A 16,669-nucleotide genomic window follows, 5' to 3' on the forward strand; every position below is an offset into this window, starting at 1 on the left:
TTTGTGAGAATGCAGGACCCGTGTTGCTAGAGCTTCCTTTTATTTTTCAAAGAAAAGCCAAAAATTTGGATTTTTCTAACTTTGTCAACTTTTAAATGTTGGGAGCTAACTTTGAAAATGGTGCCAATGTTGGCACATGAAGAAATAGAAAATGCGGAGCGATCAATAACCCTAAAAAATTAAATGGTAGCCAAAGGCCTTCCCTTGGGAGGCCAGGTCCCCACGGCTTTGTGGGCGAGTCCCATCAAATGTCAGCAGACCGTGCGTTCTCTTGTCACAAGTGGCTCCAGAAAACAGAACCCAGGGAAGGCTGCCCAGCTCCTAACCCGTGATCTGGACAACTCAAGAGAACAAACGACAAGCCGTGTAAGAGCTATAAGGCGTAGTATGTAGTCTGTGAATTTGGATGCAAAAATCCTCAATGGCCAAACAGATCCAACTTGCCTTTTGAAAACCACCCATTGAGACCAAGTAGGGTTTTAAGGACGGTTCGAGTTCAGAACACTCTCCACATTAATGGAGCACAGGAAAAAAACATCTGTGCGGTATCTCATGTAGATGCTGAAAAAGAATTTGATAAAGCTTAGCAATATAAAAATTCTTAGCAAACTAAGCCTAGAAGGGAAGTGTTTTAATTTAGTAAAGTTTGCACGAACCCATTGCCGAGCACGCATCCTGCTATTAGGGAACTTGGCTTACATGCCGGATCACCTAGTTTGGAGTCTTGCGTTCGCACCTCCTGGCTGTGTGACCCTGAGTGAGTTCCTTACCCTCTCTGAGCCTCAGACCTCCTCTCGCCTGGAAATGAGGACAGTGGGGATGATGGTGACAAATGCCATGAGGTTGTATTGAGATTTCACCCCGGGAGTGGGCTCTTCTGACCTGGAGACAGCAAGATGCCCTCTCCCTTCTGGGAGGGACTGAGGACATTCAGAGACGTCCTGTTGATACCGCCTAGGGCTCAGGAGCCCAGGGTTTGGCTTCTGCAGGGACAGAGGAGGAGATGGGGGCTGGCCCACGGCGACAGAAGGATCTGGTGGAGCTTGCCTGGTGCTGGCGTCCCAGGGAGTGGGGGCTGCACGGGAAGGTGGAGGGAGGCCCGCCCAGGCCCCCGCCCGACAGTGCCTTTCCTTCTTGCCCTAGACTTTGTTTTCCAGCTCGGAGGCAGTTTAACCTGCTCTTACCTCCTGAATGGTCAAGTGAAGTGTGCGGTGGGCTTCAGCCAGCTGGCTTGGTATTAGCTTGTAAAGTCTTATTTTCAAGGTCGAGATGAGTAACTTACCAGCAGGTCATGTTCCAGACATTTACTTGCATTTGGACTGTCTGTGGGGTTTAGATTGAAAACAAACAAACCCCCAAACTTTTCTGTGTGGTGGGGATTCAAACTGCCTTTATTTAGTGGGGATGAGCTCCCCAAGACCGAAGAGAACACTTGGAATTTTTCTCCTGGAAATATAGAAAGCTGGGATTCATTGGTGGTGTTCTGACCTCAAGGGTGAGACCTCATTTTGGATGTGTCATTGAAAACATGACTCTCGAGTGAACAGTTGGGAAGCCTCCCCACAAGGGAGTCAGGCATGAAGGGGAAGGGTCTAGGCTTTGAAGGTGATGCCCTCGTTGCTGGAACCAGGGAGAGTGCTGCACTCAGGATGAGACCCCCAGCCGGCAGGATACAGCTTTCTCTGGGAAGACCACCAGATCACATCAGGTTTTCCCACCTGGTCACAGAGGACCAAGGGGACCAGTCAGCCAGCGGGGCTCTGGTGGCAGCCAGGTGAGCCCGGAAGTGGAGGTGTGACCATGGGCCAGGGGAGGGACCCTCTGCGGTTGATGCAAAGTCGTCTGGCAAGTGTAGGCGGCATCCAGCCTTCTCACCCTGAGAGCATCTCCAGGAGTCTGGTCCTGCTAGCAAGAGCCAGGGGCTGCCTCCTTTGCAGAGGCCAGACCTCAGTGTAGACCCACCCCATGAGTTGGGTCCTGGATGCATGGCCAGGGAGAGCAGAGACCCGCCCCCCCCCCGCCCTGGTGTGTTCTGTTGTGCACCTTCTGTGGCATGAATGAATGGCACCTTGAGGGGGTGGTCAGCCTTACTGCACCCAAAACCAGCTGTGTGACCATGGGCAAGTCACTTAACCTTTCTGAACCTTGACATTCCTGTGCCTACGTGGGGACAATGATGGGGGTCAAAGTCTTTCTATGGTTTTGAGGTTTAAATGAAAGAATGTTAATGAGGCTTCTTCTTGGGTGGAGAGTACTGGGGTCAGCCTGAGGATTCAAGATCAACTGCCACCGTTTTCATAGTGAATAGCTGCAGGAAGCAGGGACTTCTGTCAGGAGACGCATACCTTGTTCTAGCTGATCTACTCTTGTGGAGCTGCCTTAACAGCGAGCTCATCCTCCATCCACTGCTCCTTCCATCCACCCCCCACCCATATACCCCCCCCCCCCCCCCCCCCCCATCCCCCCCCCCCCCACCCATCTATCCACCCCCCATTCACCATCCATCCACCCTTCCTTCCATCCACCCATCCACCCATCTCTCCATCCATCCATCCGCCCCCCCCATTCACCATCCATCCACCCATCCAATCTCTATCCTTCATCCATATTGTACCGAGGACCTGCTGTGAGTCGGACGCGGGCTAGGCACTGTGTGTCAGGCCGCAGTGAAGACATGGTCTTCGTTCTCAGAACTCACAGTAAGCTGGGGAGTAGGAAGTCAGGACACCATCAGCTACAGGGGTTGGAGAGCAAGAGCTAAGGAGCCCAGGGAAGGAGGGGCACCAGGAAGAGGAATGACTCAGGTGGGAGCTTCCAAAGGGCTGTGGTCTCTGAGCTGTGGGTCATCTGGGGGACCCAGCACTTTGCAGGCCCGAGTGTCACGTTGGCTCCGCCTGGGTCAAGGTCCGGGTGTGGCTGGGGTCCAGGAGTGCCCATTCCCTGGCCACCATCCTGACGCAGCTCCCTGCTGGTGATGCTCTGCTCTGGGTCCTGGCCCCCAGCACAGAGGCCTGCCGGCCCAGAGGGAGGGAGGAGGGCTGTGAAGGAGTCCGTGAACGTGGATGGCATTTCCCTCTGTCGTGAGCAGGCTGCTGAGGCCTGAGCGGTGCCTATGATTTTGTCACCTGAAGGCAATGTGGGCACTTCTGCATCCCATCCTGGCTCTTGCAGATTGTCTGAAAATGAGGCTTGTGCTCGTGGCTCCCTCACCATTGGGGTGGTCGCTGGGCATGCCCCACCCTGGCTGTGTGATGCAGGAGGACAAACCCCGGGCTACGATGCTGCAGGCTGGTTCTTTAAACATTTTAACCATTGTGTTTCCATATTGTTGATTTTGCTGGTTTTTCTATTTATTCCATTTTATGCAGGTAAAACCTTATTCTGGAAGGGGTGCCTGGGCAGAACCGGAAGCCAGAGATGTCCACGGGACAGCAGGGCTGAGACCCAGCCCCTGACCTAGAGGGACAAAAACCAACAGTACCAATAAGTAATTATAATTAAAGCAAAATTAACAGATGATGCTTCTGCCCCCATCACTCCTGGTCCAACCCTTACGGTCCCTTTGGTGCTTGGGCTGCCTCGGATCTGTGTGTGGGGGTGTCCTGGTGAAAAGCACCCACAGGGCCACAGGGACACTGGGATAAGGCAGGCGGGCACCCCTTTGTCGGCTGCTCCCCGCAACTGAGGGAGCAACACCTGCTCTGGCCTGGGGGCCGCTCAGGAGCCCGAGGACCCCACGTCAGGCTGAGAGCAGAGGGCAGGGTGCAGCCTCTCTGACAGGGCTGCCTCTGGGACTGGAGGGCCCTGCCTCCTGGCAATGACCAGCGCCCCTCCCTGGCCAGTGGCTTCCCCGGGGTTGGCATCAGGGCCCTCCATCACCTGCTCTCTGAGACATGGAAGGCCCTGTGCCCCCCAACACGCCTCCCCTTCCATGCTAGGAGGCCTTGCTTAGCCCCCGGCACCCCACAGAGCCCTGCACGGGAAGGCAGGAGTGCGGCCCGGCCTCACCTCTTCCCAGCTGCGGGCCTTGGCAAAGGTACTTAGCATCTCTGGTTTCCTAGTCTGGACGAGACAGCCGCAGGTCTGACCTCAGAGCAAGCGGACAGATGAAGGGTGCTTGGCCTGCTCTGGTCCCGTCCTTGGGGCCTCATGGAGTGAGGACAGTAATGTCTTCACATTTCTGTGTCTTAGCAGCCCTGGGCACTGTGTCCCTGGGCCTGGCACAGTCCCGGATGCCTGAGTGCCAAGCCCAGTGTCCTTGGTGATCCTGGTGGGGGCGACAGGACCCACGTGTCAGACTCTCTGAGATGCGGGTGGCAGCTTCAGTAAAGCCTTCCAGAGGTCACTTCCAGATTAGAATAGAAAACCGGTTTTCTTTTTGTGGCAGAGGCAGGCAGGGCCTTTTAATGCCATTAAGTACTAAGAAGCAGGAAGGATTGGGTTTTGAGAAGACACAGAAGTTGGGGAAGGAGGGGGGCCTCTTAGCGGGGGATGGGCTGAGCCGGTGGGAGTGCATGTGTCTGTCCCGCATACCACCTGTGTCCAAGCCTTGGTGATGAGCTGGGGGGGCACTGGGGACGTTAGCTTCTTCCAAAGGAAATGGGGCTAGCAGGCCTTTTTGGTAAGTGGGGCTGGGCTCTCTGGCCTTGCTGTTCACAGATTGGGCTGCTCCTTCTATACCCCAGGGGGGAAGCCTGTGTTGGTCAGGTGGGGTGCTGGGCCAGGCCCAGGCAGGGCAGCCACTAGGGGATTCACCAGGTCTGCGTGTCTCCATGTACACACGCATCAAGAAACACAGGACAAAATGTAAGAATTGCAACCAGGACCTTCATGTGAATGATAAGCATAGGCCTTTTCACGGGTTCGTCCATGTGCAGCAGACGTACCGGCCATGTGTGTGGAGGGCAGTGGGCTGGGGCCCTACTGTGTGGCTTGACCACTGCCTGAGACACCTGCCCAGGCTGCATGGTGGTGGGTCCTGGGGTTAGCGTCACTGCTAATGGCATTTGTGGAAATATTTTACCATTACTACTTAAAGTTTTTAAAGAATGAGGTAGGAGTTGAAAAATCGTTTCTTAAAGATCCGCTCATTTTGAGATCCCTGATGCTGTGGTTTTGAAGAAATGCAGTTTGGAAAACAGACCAGATCCATCTGCAGATGCTCCCCCAGGGAAGGTGTGGCTGAGAAGTGCAGCCCTGGCCAGGGGACAGATGCTAGGTCCGCGCCGGGGGGGGGAAGAGGAGGCGGGGAGGGGCCCCTGCCACGCACCAGTACCCCCACCCCTGAGGTGAAAACAGCTACTACTTTAAGAAGGACTTGTTAATGTTTTCTGGAGCCTGGGAGTCGCAGGGCACAGGGTGGTTTGTGTCTCTCATTCTGCGTTTGCTCCTGGAGGCTCGGCACTCAGCCTGCGTCCAGCACCTGTGAGCACCTCTGAGGTTGGTTCAGCCCGAGCAGTCGGGCGAAGGTTTCCAAGACTCTTCTGTTTCAGCAGCCAGGCGAGGGGAGGCAGGCCGCTCAGAGCTCTGCAGTGTGCATTTCCCACTGCGGGGCCCCGGCTGCCCACTTCTCCGTTGGGGACCCGTGGGTGGTGCTGTCTCCTGAAGGTGGCCATTGCATTATGGGAGCATGAGGCTGACCTCTGACACTGCGTCCTGGTTGCAGTCAGCAGAGGTGAGGGGTCCCCAGTGGGCACACTCCACCTCCCTGCTGTCCATGTCCTGCCCGTTTGGTCCATTCCACTGCCACATTTAGGAAATTAAATGGCCAGACTGCCTGTTGGCACAGCCAGAGTCAGGCTCACAGGCTTCTGCGTGTCTAACGCATTGTTCTGTGCGTTGTTCTGCGTCTGGGGTCTCAGGACGCCCCTCGAGGAGAAGCGTCTCCTCCGGAAGCATGCAGAAAGCAGTGTTCTGGTAGGATTATGTTTATAGATGTGAGAACCGTTCTTGGGGTATGTTGTTACTTTGTTTGCATTATGTTGTTACTTTGTTTTTTTTGTCCAAAGCAATGTGTACAGTGTGATTCCATCCCGTCTGTACCCGCACAGAAGCATCCCCAGGTGGTGAGCTGGTGCCTGGACAGCAGGCTTACGAAAGACCCTGATTTCCTTTTTCCATTTTCCCCGGGGGAACCGAGCTGGTTGCTCCATGTGAGGTGATGCGTTGGGGTGCCCGTGCCCTGCATCACTTCAGCTCTGACACGTGGTACGTTTTTCTCTTCCAGTGACATCTTCGACGCCATGTTCCCTGTCACGCACATCGCCGGGGAGACCGTCATACAGCAAGGTACGTTCCCTGCTTCTCTGAGCCAGAGCGCGGGGGCCGTGGGCCGTGGGCATGCCCAGGGTGTGAACACAAAACCCGTTGTCCACCCTCAAGGAAAGTCACTAATGAGACCAGAGCACGTCGCTCTGCACTCTCGTTGACGGAGTCGAACCCTGGGATGGGCCAAGTGTGGACTGCAGGTGCCCCACCACACGCGAGACATAGGTGATCGCGCATGGGAGCATGTGCTGGCCACGTCACTGTGTCCATGTGTGTCAGACCCTCATGGTGTTTGTACAAGTTTTATTTTTAAAAAAATTAAGGGAAAAATGGGTGGGACCCAGAGTTGCTTGGCCTCCGTGAAGCGAAGCTGCAGGTACTGCGTACAGGGAGGCTAGAGGCACCCCACGTGGTACCCTCCGCGTTGCGCACAGTCTCTGCTTTCTCTCGTTCCAGGGGACCAAGGAGACAACTTCTATGTGATCGACCAAGGAGAAGTAGATGTGAGTATCTCTTACCTGCTCTGGAAAACAGCGCCTGTGTCCACGGCCAGGTCAGGGAAGCAGCTTGTGGGCCCCGCTGTGCCCGACAGCGGTGCTGGGGTGTGCAGCTCTGGGCCGACCCCCGCCACTCAGCTGCTTAGTGTGGGCCGCTCGCCTCGTCACACCCCCCTACATTCATTTAAGTGCCCTCAGGTCCAACAAGACGGCGTCTCTTTGCAGACTGTCAAGTTCTGCTGTCTTGCTCCACTGTTCCCAGCACGCTTCAGAGGGAGGAAGTGGCTGGCTTGGCCTGCTCATCCTGATGGGACCGCCTGCCCACCCCCTCAAGGGAGGTCCCAGAGCCCGGCCCCAGAGCCCCCTCGAGATGCGGGAGGGGTCTCCGGGCTCTCCCCAGGCTCCCTGTGCTTGCCACCTTACGCCGTGCCAGGGGCCATAGCTGGCTTTTCTTGAGGCCAGGGACCCATGGAGGCGGTTTGGGGAGTGGGAAAAGTGAGGTCACCTTCTTGTAACCAGAGTTCTCCAAATATGTTGTCTTGGCAGATCTAGCCCCCCAGCCCCGGCCTCAGAGGCTCAGGTACAAAGGCAGCTTTAAGGCGCTCACTGGACCCTGGCTCGCCTGAGCCAGGATGTCCGGGCCCGTGGGTGGATGTCTGAGTCCAGCTATAGTCTCAAATTTGGGCCAGCCAGCCCTTGAAGGGACAGGCAGTGACTTGTGGGGCCGCCCCACGATGCCCGTCGGGGTCCCCCACCAGCCTGTTCGGGTTCCCAGTGGGCAGGGCGGGCGGGGAGCCCTCCTGTGATGTGGGACGCACCGGGCAGTGCAGCACTGGGGGTGAAGGCCACATTTAAGGGAATCAAAAGAGCTCAGTCAGGAATCTGGGATGAAAAAGTGGCATGTGGGCTAGCTGGGGTGAGTTATGGGATATGTATTATAATAATTACTGTTATTACTGCTCACAGATGCTCTGAGGCCCGAGCGCTGCGTTTGTGTGCTCTTTTCTGTAAACTGCCTTCCAGGATGCAGGGGAGCGACCTGGCTGACCTGGCCCAGGGTCGTGCCTAGGACAGTGTCGGGCCTGCTGACCCTGGCTCTTAGGCTCCAGCGATGCTGGTCTCATGGGGGTGAGGGGCTCACCAAGTGCCGAAGCCCCATAGGAGGCACATTCCCCCGGGACCCCAGCCTGGCCCTCTGCCTGGCTGGGCTCGGGTGTGGGCATCCTGCGCATGCCCTCCTCTTCTGCAGGGTGGACGCTGCCCTCTGACCAGCAGCGCCCTAGGGGACTGGCCAGGTGACCAATGCCAGAAGCACCAGGTTCAGTTTAAATTATGGTTTTCCAGAGAGACACCGCAGTGTGTGTGTTGCCAAGAGCTATAATCCATTTTTCTAAGTATAAAAATATCTTCCAATTTGTTTTATTCATGGAACATAGCATTTCTACTTAAAAGGATACTCAGCTGCCGATTTTAGGGCTCAGGAACATAGTTCTGTCTGAGGCCTGGCTCCTCCCTAATCCTGCGAGGCCTTCACTATTTTGGGACCCTCCTTTGTGCTGGGACCCTCCCGCCCTCCGGCTCCAGCCCCACCCGCTTCCCTCCGGTTTCTAGCCTCTGAGGTGGGCATGAGGCCTCTGAGCTGCGTCCCTGGGACAGGGCACCCCAGGGCATGGCCGTCTGGCTCCGTGGGTCGCGGTCAGTTATTCAGCGTTTCCCTGGAGCTCTGGTTTTTTGTTTTTTTGTTTTTTTTAATTGGTAAAATACAAGTAACATAAAATTTGCCATCTTAACCATTTCTCTGCGTCTGGTTCAGGGGCACCATCCCCCCATCTGGCTGCAGAACATTCCATCCCACACACAGAGACCCTGTCCCCGTGACGCACAGACCCCCACCCCCTCCCCCAGCCCCGGCCCCGCCGTCTACCCTCTGTGTCTGTGAGTCTGACAGCTCCGGGACCTCGTGGGAGTGGGGTACCCGTGCGTGTCCTTCTGTTTCCTGGTTGGTGTCCCTCCACCTCCCATCCTCGGGGCTTGTCCCCATGGGGGCAGGTTCCCTCTAAGGCTGTCATGTGGATGGACCACACTGTGTTCCTATGTTCACATCATTGGACACCTGCATCGCTCCCACCCCTTGGCCATCATGCATCTCGCTGCTATGGGTACGAGCATCTGCTCCTGCCCATGCTATCAGGATGTTTCTGTTACTCAATCACTGACTGGTTCACCCGGAGCCGGCTGTGAAGCTTTTCTGCAGTATCTTGGGGCCTTCCAACCCCTGTTTCACCGTAGAGCGCATCTGGGGACCCCAGCACGCCCTTTTCATTCTCTGCTGAGGCCCTGGCAGCCTGGGTGTGGTCAGCTGGTAAGGACTGTCCTCGGGACCTGGGGGACAGGGAACTCAGAGCCACCCCATGTGGTGGTGGCCTTTATACAAACCACACACCTGCTCCATTTTCAGGAGGGGAGCTCAGGGTCCCTGCAAAATCCTACCCTATGAGCACCTGAGTGTGGTTGACGTGGGGGAGGGCCATGCGCCAGAACAGATTCGGGGTTCCTCTGGAGGGGACCTGAATGGAAGTGGAGCCCGCGTGGCCCAGGTTCTGCAGACGGGAACTTCAGGAGGGACACCTGTGCGGGGGGGCTTGCTTTGTGAGCAGCAACCAACCAAATACCCTCTGGGCATTTGGCATTTGGGGCTCGAGGTGCTGGAGCCTGGCGGGAAGAGCAGCTCACAGGCGGGCTTCTGCTCCCTTCAGGGTGCCTGTGGGCAGCCCCGCCGAGGGCCCGGGACACAGGTGCCCGCTCGCGGTAGGGCTGCGCCCGCTGCTTGTGCTGGGAGCCTGGGGAGGCAGCAGGAGACGGGCCATTAACTTTTCCTCACCATCTGTGAAGGCAGAACAGCCGGGGGCACGCCGGAGTGCCAGGTCAACTCCAGGCGGTGTGAGAAACCTGGCCACTCGCCGCCCGCCCCCCCCCCCCCCGCCTGCTTAGATTACACGGATAACTCTGGGCCCTGGTGTTCTGTCTCCGCTGCCCAGACAGTTTCTGCCAGCCCGTCTTTGTTTCCTGTGGAGCAGAGCGCTGGCCCAAGATGCCCAGGTCAGGGAGGGCAGGTGGCAGAGTGAGGCGGCGAGCACGCCATGTGGACGATGCTCCCTCAGCCCTGGTCTGCATCTGAGGCTCCAGATGCTGGGGCCCCAACTCGGGATCTGATTGAGCAGGATCCTGTGCCTTTGGTCCGATCACCATCTCCACCTCCTTCTGCGTGGAGCGGAAGCAGCCTGTCCAGTGTGGACCACGTCATAGCCACCTGCTGCCACGCTGGTCACTGGGCCTCGGCTCCCGGGCTCTGACCCAGCCGCTGGGATTGCTGAGCCCGCTGCCCACAACTGCCTGTTGAGTGACTTCCCCGCTCCTTTCCCCCTCCGGCGGCCCCACCAGAGGGAGCGTCACAGCGCAAACCCGATGAAGTGCCAGAACCTTCTGTGGCTTCCTTTTGCTTCTAGAATAACATCCCAGCCCTTCCCTCCCCCACCCTGGCTCCTGCCCCCTGGGCTTCTCTTCCTGCTGGGTCATGTGGCATCCAGTGCCCTCCATTTCACTGTGGCCCCAGGGCCTTTGCACACCCTGTCCTCTACCTCAGTCACCCTTCTCCCACATCTTTGCACGCTGGCCCTGGACGCACAGGGCCTGGCTCAAGTTCTCCTTCATGGAGAGCCCTCCTCGCACAGTCACTGCCGTGGTCCTTCTGAACACTGCCTCCTGCTCTCTTCACGCCCGGAGCGCACTTCATGATGAATGTGTGTTTGTATGATTTTGTGCCTGCCGTCTTTCTCCTGGCTGGAGTCCCCGTGGACAGGAACCCGCCTGCCTTCCCCTGGTGACTGCCGGCAGTTAGAACGTGCAGGGCACAGAGGGGCGCTCAGTTCACACTGGCGGTGATGGACAGATGGATGGATGAATGCACGAATGCAGAACAGCTGGGTGGGAGCTCTGGGCTTAGCCGGAGAAGTCACTGTCAATGGTGGGACCGTAAGTGTAGCCCAGTGGGGCCTCCCACCATTTTTCTTCTAAAAGAAGAAGAAACAAAAAATGAAACAAAGCAAGAAGTAGCCCCTTTGCGTGCCAGCTGGGGTGGGGCCCAGTGCTGCACTGGCCGCAGTGACAGAGGCCAGTGTCCCGAGAAGGATGGCCCCTTTGTGCTCTGTGGGGCGGCCTGCAGTGTGTTCCTGGGCCCGTCTGGGGCTCTGCACAATGGTTTTCTCTGACGCCTCTCAGGGAGTTCTCCGAGGCCTGGGCTTCTGGGCAGGAAGGGGGTCCCCGGCGGCCCCTGGTGATGATGCACTCCGGGCCCCAGGTCCCCCAGTTCCCCTGGGTCCTGCCCTGCTTCCTCTGCTGAGCTCCTTTGTCTGTCCCCTGAGTGCCTGTGCTCTTGGGTGTCCTGCCCCTGTCAGCAGCTGTTCGAGGTGGGTGGCTTCTGTGACCCTCAGGTATGAGGGGGAGGTCCCCCAACCCCCCCAGACTACCATGTCAGGCAGAGTCTCCCAACCACTGACTCACGTTCCCAAGCTCCCTTCACTGCCCCAACTTGAAGAGGCCCCTGGGAAGACGTGCAGTGTGCACTATTCGGGGGGCCATTTGGTTCAACTGTTGGGGAACAGTGTTTAGCAACATCTGTGCACACAGGAGTGCCCGGCACTCACCCTGGAGAAGTTGCAGGAAACGTGCGTCCCCCCACAGGACGGGCACCCACTAAACCCAACAGCTCACATGCAGAGCAACAGAAGGATGCACCCTGTGATTCCTTTTCGTGGAGCCATGGTCGCTGGAGGGGACCTGTCACCTGAGGGGTCCCGGGGGAGCAGTGCCGACGTCACCGAGCTGTAGAGCTGGGATCCAGGCACATGGGTGTTTGTGAGTCAGATTTCTGTGGGCAGGATTTCACAGCAAAGCACAGTATGGGGAGGGCCGGCGGGGGGCCGGGTTGCCGGGACCCTTGAGAAGTTGTCACCGCCCCCCTCCCCACAGTCTCTCGGTCCCCTTTGAGAAGACCAGGAGAGCAGCTTCTGGAGGATGTCGTCTGTGGTCCCTAAAACTCCTGGACCATGCATCCCTACCTCGTGGGAAGGACAGGACATTGTCCTCCTGTCCCTGGGGAGAGCCTCGTTGTGTGGAAGCTGGCGACTCCTGCCCTGGGGACCTAGGGGCCCGACCTCCCTGCGGGAGCACGAGAACACAGGCCCAGGAGCAGGCGCTCTGCGCTCGGCCAGGCTGGCGGAGGCTGGCGGGGACACGCACACAGGCCCCTGCGGGGCGGCTGCTTCTCTGCAGCTGTGGTCTCCTTCCCATGTGGCTTCATGGTCGGCCGGGTCCCCCGGGACCCTCACTCACTCACGTTACGGAGTTACCACATGCATGGTGTTTTCTTGCGGCTACACGATTCTGTGCCTCAGTTATTGCCCAGATAATGAGTCATTGATTTCAGTAAGAATGGCGTCCATGACTCACGGCAATCCGTTCTTTCCCGATGCACACCCATTTTGGCAATGGGCACTATTCTTCAAGCTCATTGACACACTGGGGGAATAAAGCTGCGTTGTGTCAATTTATAGTAACGGAATCTGCATAGGCACCGCATAATAAACAATCTGTACTATTCTTGCGCGATACGGAACGTGCAGGGTCAATGCATAGTGGCAGCACTGTGCTGGGTCACCCACGCACGCTGAAAGGGCCCCTCTCAGCTGGGCCTCATCGGCGCCCCGGCAGCGACTCCACCGACCCCAGGCCCCGGGAGCTGGGTGCTACGGCCCCAGGCTGGGAGGCCCCGTCAGCATGGCTCCATGAGGGTGGGCTGGGGGCAGAACCCGGGAAGGTGTCAGCAGGGGTGCCTGAGGAAGCACCGAGTCTGACCCACCGTGTGCAGCTGGGGAGACCAGCCCCGAGACCCTTCCAAGGCAGATGAGGACTTGAATTGAAGGCTGGGAGGGAGGCAGGCAGGCCTTCTGCACAGACCAGGAGCACTGGATGGTGCATCCGCTTCCCATGCAGGCCCGTCTCGCTGCCTGTGGAGGGCGGAGACTCAGAGGGTGCCATCGTGCTGGTCCAGCCACGTGCGACTCTGCACAGGGTTGGGGGTGAGGCAGGCAGCATGGCTGGCAGAGATCCACGACAGGCCTGGGCAGGCTGGTGGGAAGTTGTGCCTGTGGGCAAGGGAGTCTGGGGGCTGTGGCCGTATGTCCCCTTCTTGCCAAGCCCCCTCTGGCAGGCATGGAGGAGGGCTCCCGGTACAGGACAGGCCACTGTGACCCCACACATCCCCCGTGACCTTTCTGACGTTTTTTATTCTGTCCCCTGAAGGTGTATGTGAACGGAGAGTGGGTGACCAGCATCAGCGAAGGGGGCAGCTTTGGGGAGCTGGCGCTCATCTATGGCACCCCCAGGGCAGCGACCGTGAAAGCCAAGACGGACCTCAAGCTCTGGGGCATCGACCGGGACAGCTATCGGCGCATCCTCATGGTGAGTGGCTCCCTGGCACAGGAGTTCAGCAGGGCTGGGGGGGTGGTGGTCTGGCACACAGCCAATCATCTCACAGGAACCCTGGCTTTGTCCAAGTGGGGGTGATAGAAAAGGGCTGATGGGATGGGTGAAAAGTGTGGGAAGGATTCTGGAAACTTCTTAAAAGGTAAGCAGGCAGCTAGGAAGGCCCCTTTGCCCTTCCTGTCTCCTTTCAGCTGTCTGGAATGGGGTTGTGATGGCTGGAGCTCCAGCTGCCATTCCGGACCATGAGGTGACTCTGAGGATGGAAACCGTTCATCAAGGTGGTGGAGCAAAGAGATGCCAGGAGCCTGGCTCTCTGGTAGCCCCAGCACAGCGGGGCCAGACTGCTTGGCCCCAGATGTCCTCATGTGGGGGTCAGCCCCTGGGTGTTTTTGCCCCTGTCATTTTAGGTTTTCTCTCCTGTGCAGCCACATCCACTCTTCGCTGGTGCAGGGTGGGCGCAGGCCCCTGTGTGGCCGTCGGGGGCATGGTGAGCTGTGAACGGAGAGGCCCTCCCTGGGGAGAGGAGGCAGGCTTTTCGTGTGCCCACTCAGTGCTCATCCCACACACACCACCTGCCCAGGCACCGTTCTTGGTGCTGAGATCAGGGAGCATCATCACAGGGGCAGAGCCTGCCCTTTGGAAGCCAGCATGTTAGTGCAGGAGTCAGAGAACAAACACGTACCTCAGGTAGCGACAATTCCTTGGAGAAAATTACAGCAGAGAAGGGGAAGGGGGGGGGGCTGCTGTGTTATAGAAAGGCCCAGAAGAACTCCTCCTGGGATAGGGCAGCTTTGGAGCCGAGGCCTCTGAGCAAGGAACCAGCATATCCAGGAGAAGAGTGTCTGGGCAAAGACCCTGCAGCATGAGCTTGGATGCTCGTGGAGCAGTGGGCAGACCACCGTGGATGGGGATACAGGGGTCCTGTGGGGGGGGTACGGCTAACACAGAGCCCTCAACTCCCACCTGAGTGTGTGGGAGGAGCCCTGCAGGGGTTTGAACAGAGGAGCTTCTGCAGCTGACGGGGCTGTCCCGGAGAGGGTGGAAACCATCCTACTCCGGGAGCAGCAAGGAAGCCAGAAGGCTCTGGGCCGGCCACACTGGTCCGAGGACATCCCAGAGTGGTCGAGGGTCTCCATCCCTCCCCATCCCTGGGCAGAGGCCACCGGAGCTGAGCGCCTGGCCTTTGGAAGTCTCACTCCTCAGCCACCTAGGCTCGCCGGGTGGTGACGGCTGGGACAGGTGCTTTTCCGGGTGGGTCAGGGAGCGTATCTGCTAGACCCAGCATCCCAGAGGGCCTGGACCCCAGGAAGGGTCCCGACAGGTCCAGAGGGAGGTGACCAGGGTTAGCTCCTTGCCGGGAGACCTTGGCTTCCCCCACATGCTCTCTGGGACTTGACTGTCCCCCCGAGATTGGTCTGGACAGTGCAGCTTCCAGGGAGGGGCTGTGATGCAGGGGTGCTTTGGGGGAGGCCTGGGGACAGTCTGCAAGTAGTTTAAAATAGCCTCAGGGCTCAGTCAGGTGGGAGCCTGGATATGGAGTCCTGCTCAGGCTGCCCCTCTCGGGAACGTCAGCGTCCCTCGCCCACCCTGGTCCCACCACAACGCCCCAGTTTTCACAACCCAGGGAGAATTCAGTGCAGTCCTGGGGGCGATGCTCCATGCGCATGAGGAACCTGTCATCCGTGCACTCAGTAAGCATTGACTGAGTGCCTGCTGTGTGCCAGGGGCTCTTCTAGAGCCGTGGACACATCAGGCGAGAGCAGCTGAATGTCCCTGCCTCCGGAGCCAAGCTCTCTCTCTTCTTCATCTTCAACTTGCTAACTCCTGTTTTCTCCAGGAGAGGTTGTGTGCCTCGTGGGTGGGGCGCCCTGAGGCACCTTACCCCCTCCTTCCCACAGGCAGGGGCAGGTTTGGGCTAGGGCCCAGCAGCCTCTGTCCGCCCGCAGTCCCCTCCGCATGCACCTGGCCCCATGTTGCATAAGCTATTGTTTCTCACCATCCCCAGTGCTCAGTCCTTCTTGGCTGTGGGATTTTTGTGGCTGGAACCTTGTATTCAGGGAAGTTCCCAAAACACCGAGGCTGCTGGCACTTCCTCTGTCTTAATTCTGGATCCCTGTGTGCTAAGAATAGCCATGGCTGTGCTGGGAGTTGCATAGCTTCTGTGTCTTGGGAAAGAAAATGACAGTGCTGGCCGACCCGGAAGGGAGTGTCCTGCAGGACAGTCCCCGTGTTTGCATCAGTCCTGGGTTTGGGCGGATTTGGATGCATCCGTCATGCAAAGTGGACCCACCATGCATTCACTTGGCACTAAACTGGGACTTGCCAAGGGGGAGATGGGGGTGGCGGGGAACCGCCAGGGGTGTCTCCAGGGAGGAGGCCCCTCCCTATGTGTTCAGGCGATAGGGATCCCAGGACATCTGATCCAGAAGCTTCCCTCAAACATCCCTTTTCTTGCCTCTGCTGCTCCGTGTGGCATAGGACCCCCACTGAGCAGGGCCACACTCCATGTCCCCATCTGCAATGAGGGGGGTCAGGAAGCACTGCCTGTGCCCGCCCCGTCCGTCCCTCCTAGGTCAGGTGTGGGGTTCCCACTCCCTGCGTGAAGAATGGAAAAGCTCCTCAGGCCGCCCTGTACCCGTGAAGCAGGAGTCAAGTGCCAGCCTCTCTGGGACAGAGCGCCCAAGGGGTGCCTCCCTCTTGGCGCATGAATGGACTCCCAATGTTCATGCACCATCCAGAGGCTGGTAGCCCTCCCTCTGTGTCTCAGTGGGAAGCAGACAAGGAGCCTGCTGGGCTGAGGTGGGAAGTCTGGAGGAAGGTGGGGAGGAGCCCAGGTCAAAGACACAGAGAACGTAGTGCTGTCTGTCCATTCTTCTGATGGGGAAACTGAGGCCCAGAGGGGGTGACTCTGGGCTAAGAGTGGGGGGGTATGGGTGATCTCTAGTTGGAATGGGAGTGTGCTGATCCTCCCTGTCAGCCCTCCTCCACTGTGCCCAGGAAGGCTCATCACTGCTATCACCATCACCCCACCATCAGCGCCATCACCACCATCATCACCATTTCTTCATCACCACCATCACCACCGTCATCATCATCATCACCAACATCATCATCACCTTCATCACCATCATCACCATCATCACCATCACCATCACCTTCATCACCGTCATCACCACCATTACCATCATCACCATTGCCAGCATCATCATCACCATCACCATCACCATCATCACTTTCATCACCATCATCACCATCATCACCTTCATCACCATCCTCACCATCATCATCATCACTACAACTATCACCACCATCACTACCACCACCATCATCATCGCCTTCATTACCACCATCACCATCCTCAC

General features: G+C 57.9%; 1 protein-coding gene across 4 annotated transcripts in view; it reads left to right on the forward strand.

Moving 5' to 3' along the window:
- Positions 1-16,669, forward strand: part of PRKAR1B (protein kinase cAMP-dependent type I regulatory subunit beta) — a 77,743-nt gene that overhangs the window by 38,819 nt on the left and 22,255 nt on the right. For all 4 annotated transcript variants that reach the window (XM_073886386.1, XM_073886385.1, XM_073886384.1 and 1 more), the window contains exons 5-7: positions 6,227-6,288; positions 6,724-6,770; positions 13,125-13,283. In XM_073886386.1, the coding sequence (XP_073742487.1) occupies positions 6,227-6,288; positions 6,724-6,770; positions 13,125-13,283 (268 nt within the window). The remainder of the gene's footprint in view (positions 1-6,226; positions 6,289-6,723; positions 6,771-13,124; positions 13,284-16,669) is intronic.

Source organism: Callorhinus ursinus, unplaced genomic scaffold (assembly GCF_003265705.2).
Source record: "Callorhinus ursinus isolate GAN/ISIS: 27379988/994484 unplaced genomic scaffold, GSC_fseal_2.0 scaffold70, whole genome shotgun sequence".
Classification (NCBI taxonomy): domain Eukaryota; kingdom Metazoa; phylum Chordata; class Mammalia; order Carnivora; family Otariidae; genus Callorhinus; species Callorhinus ursinus.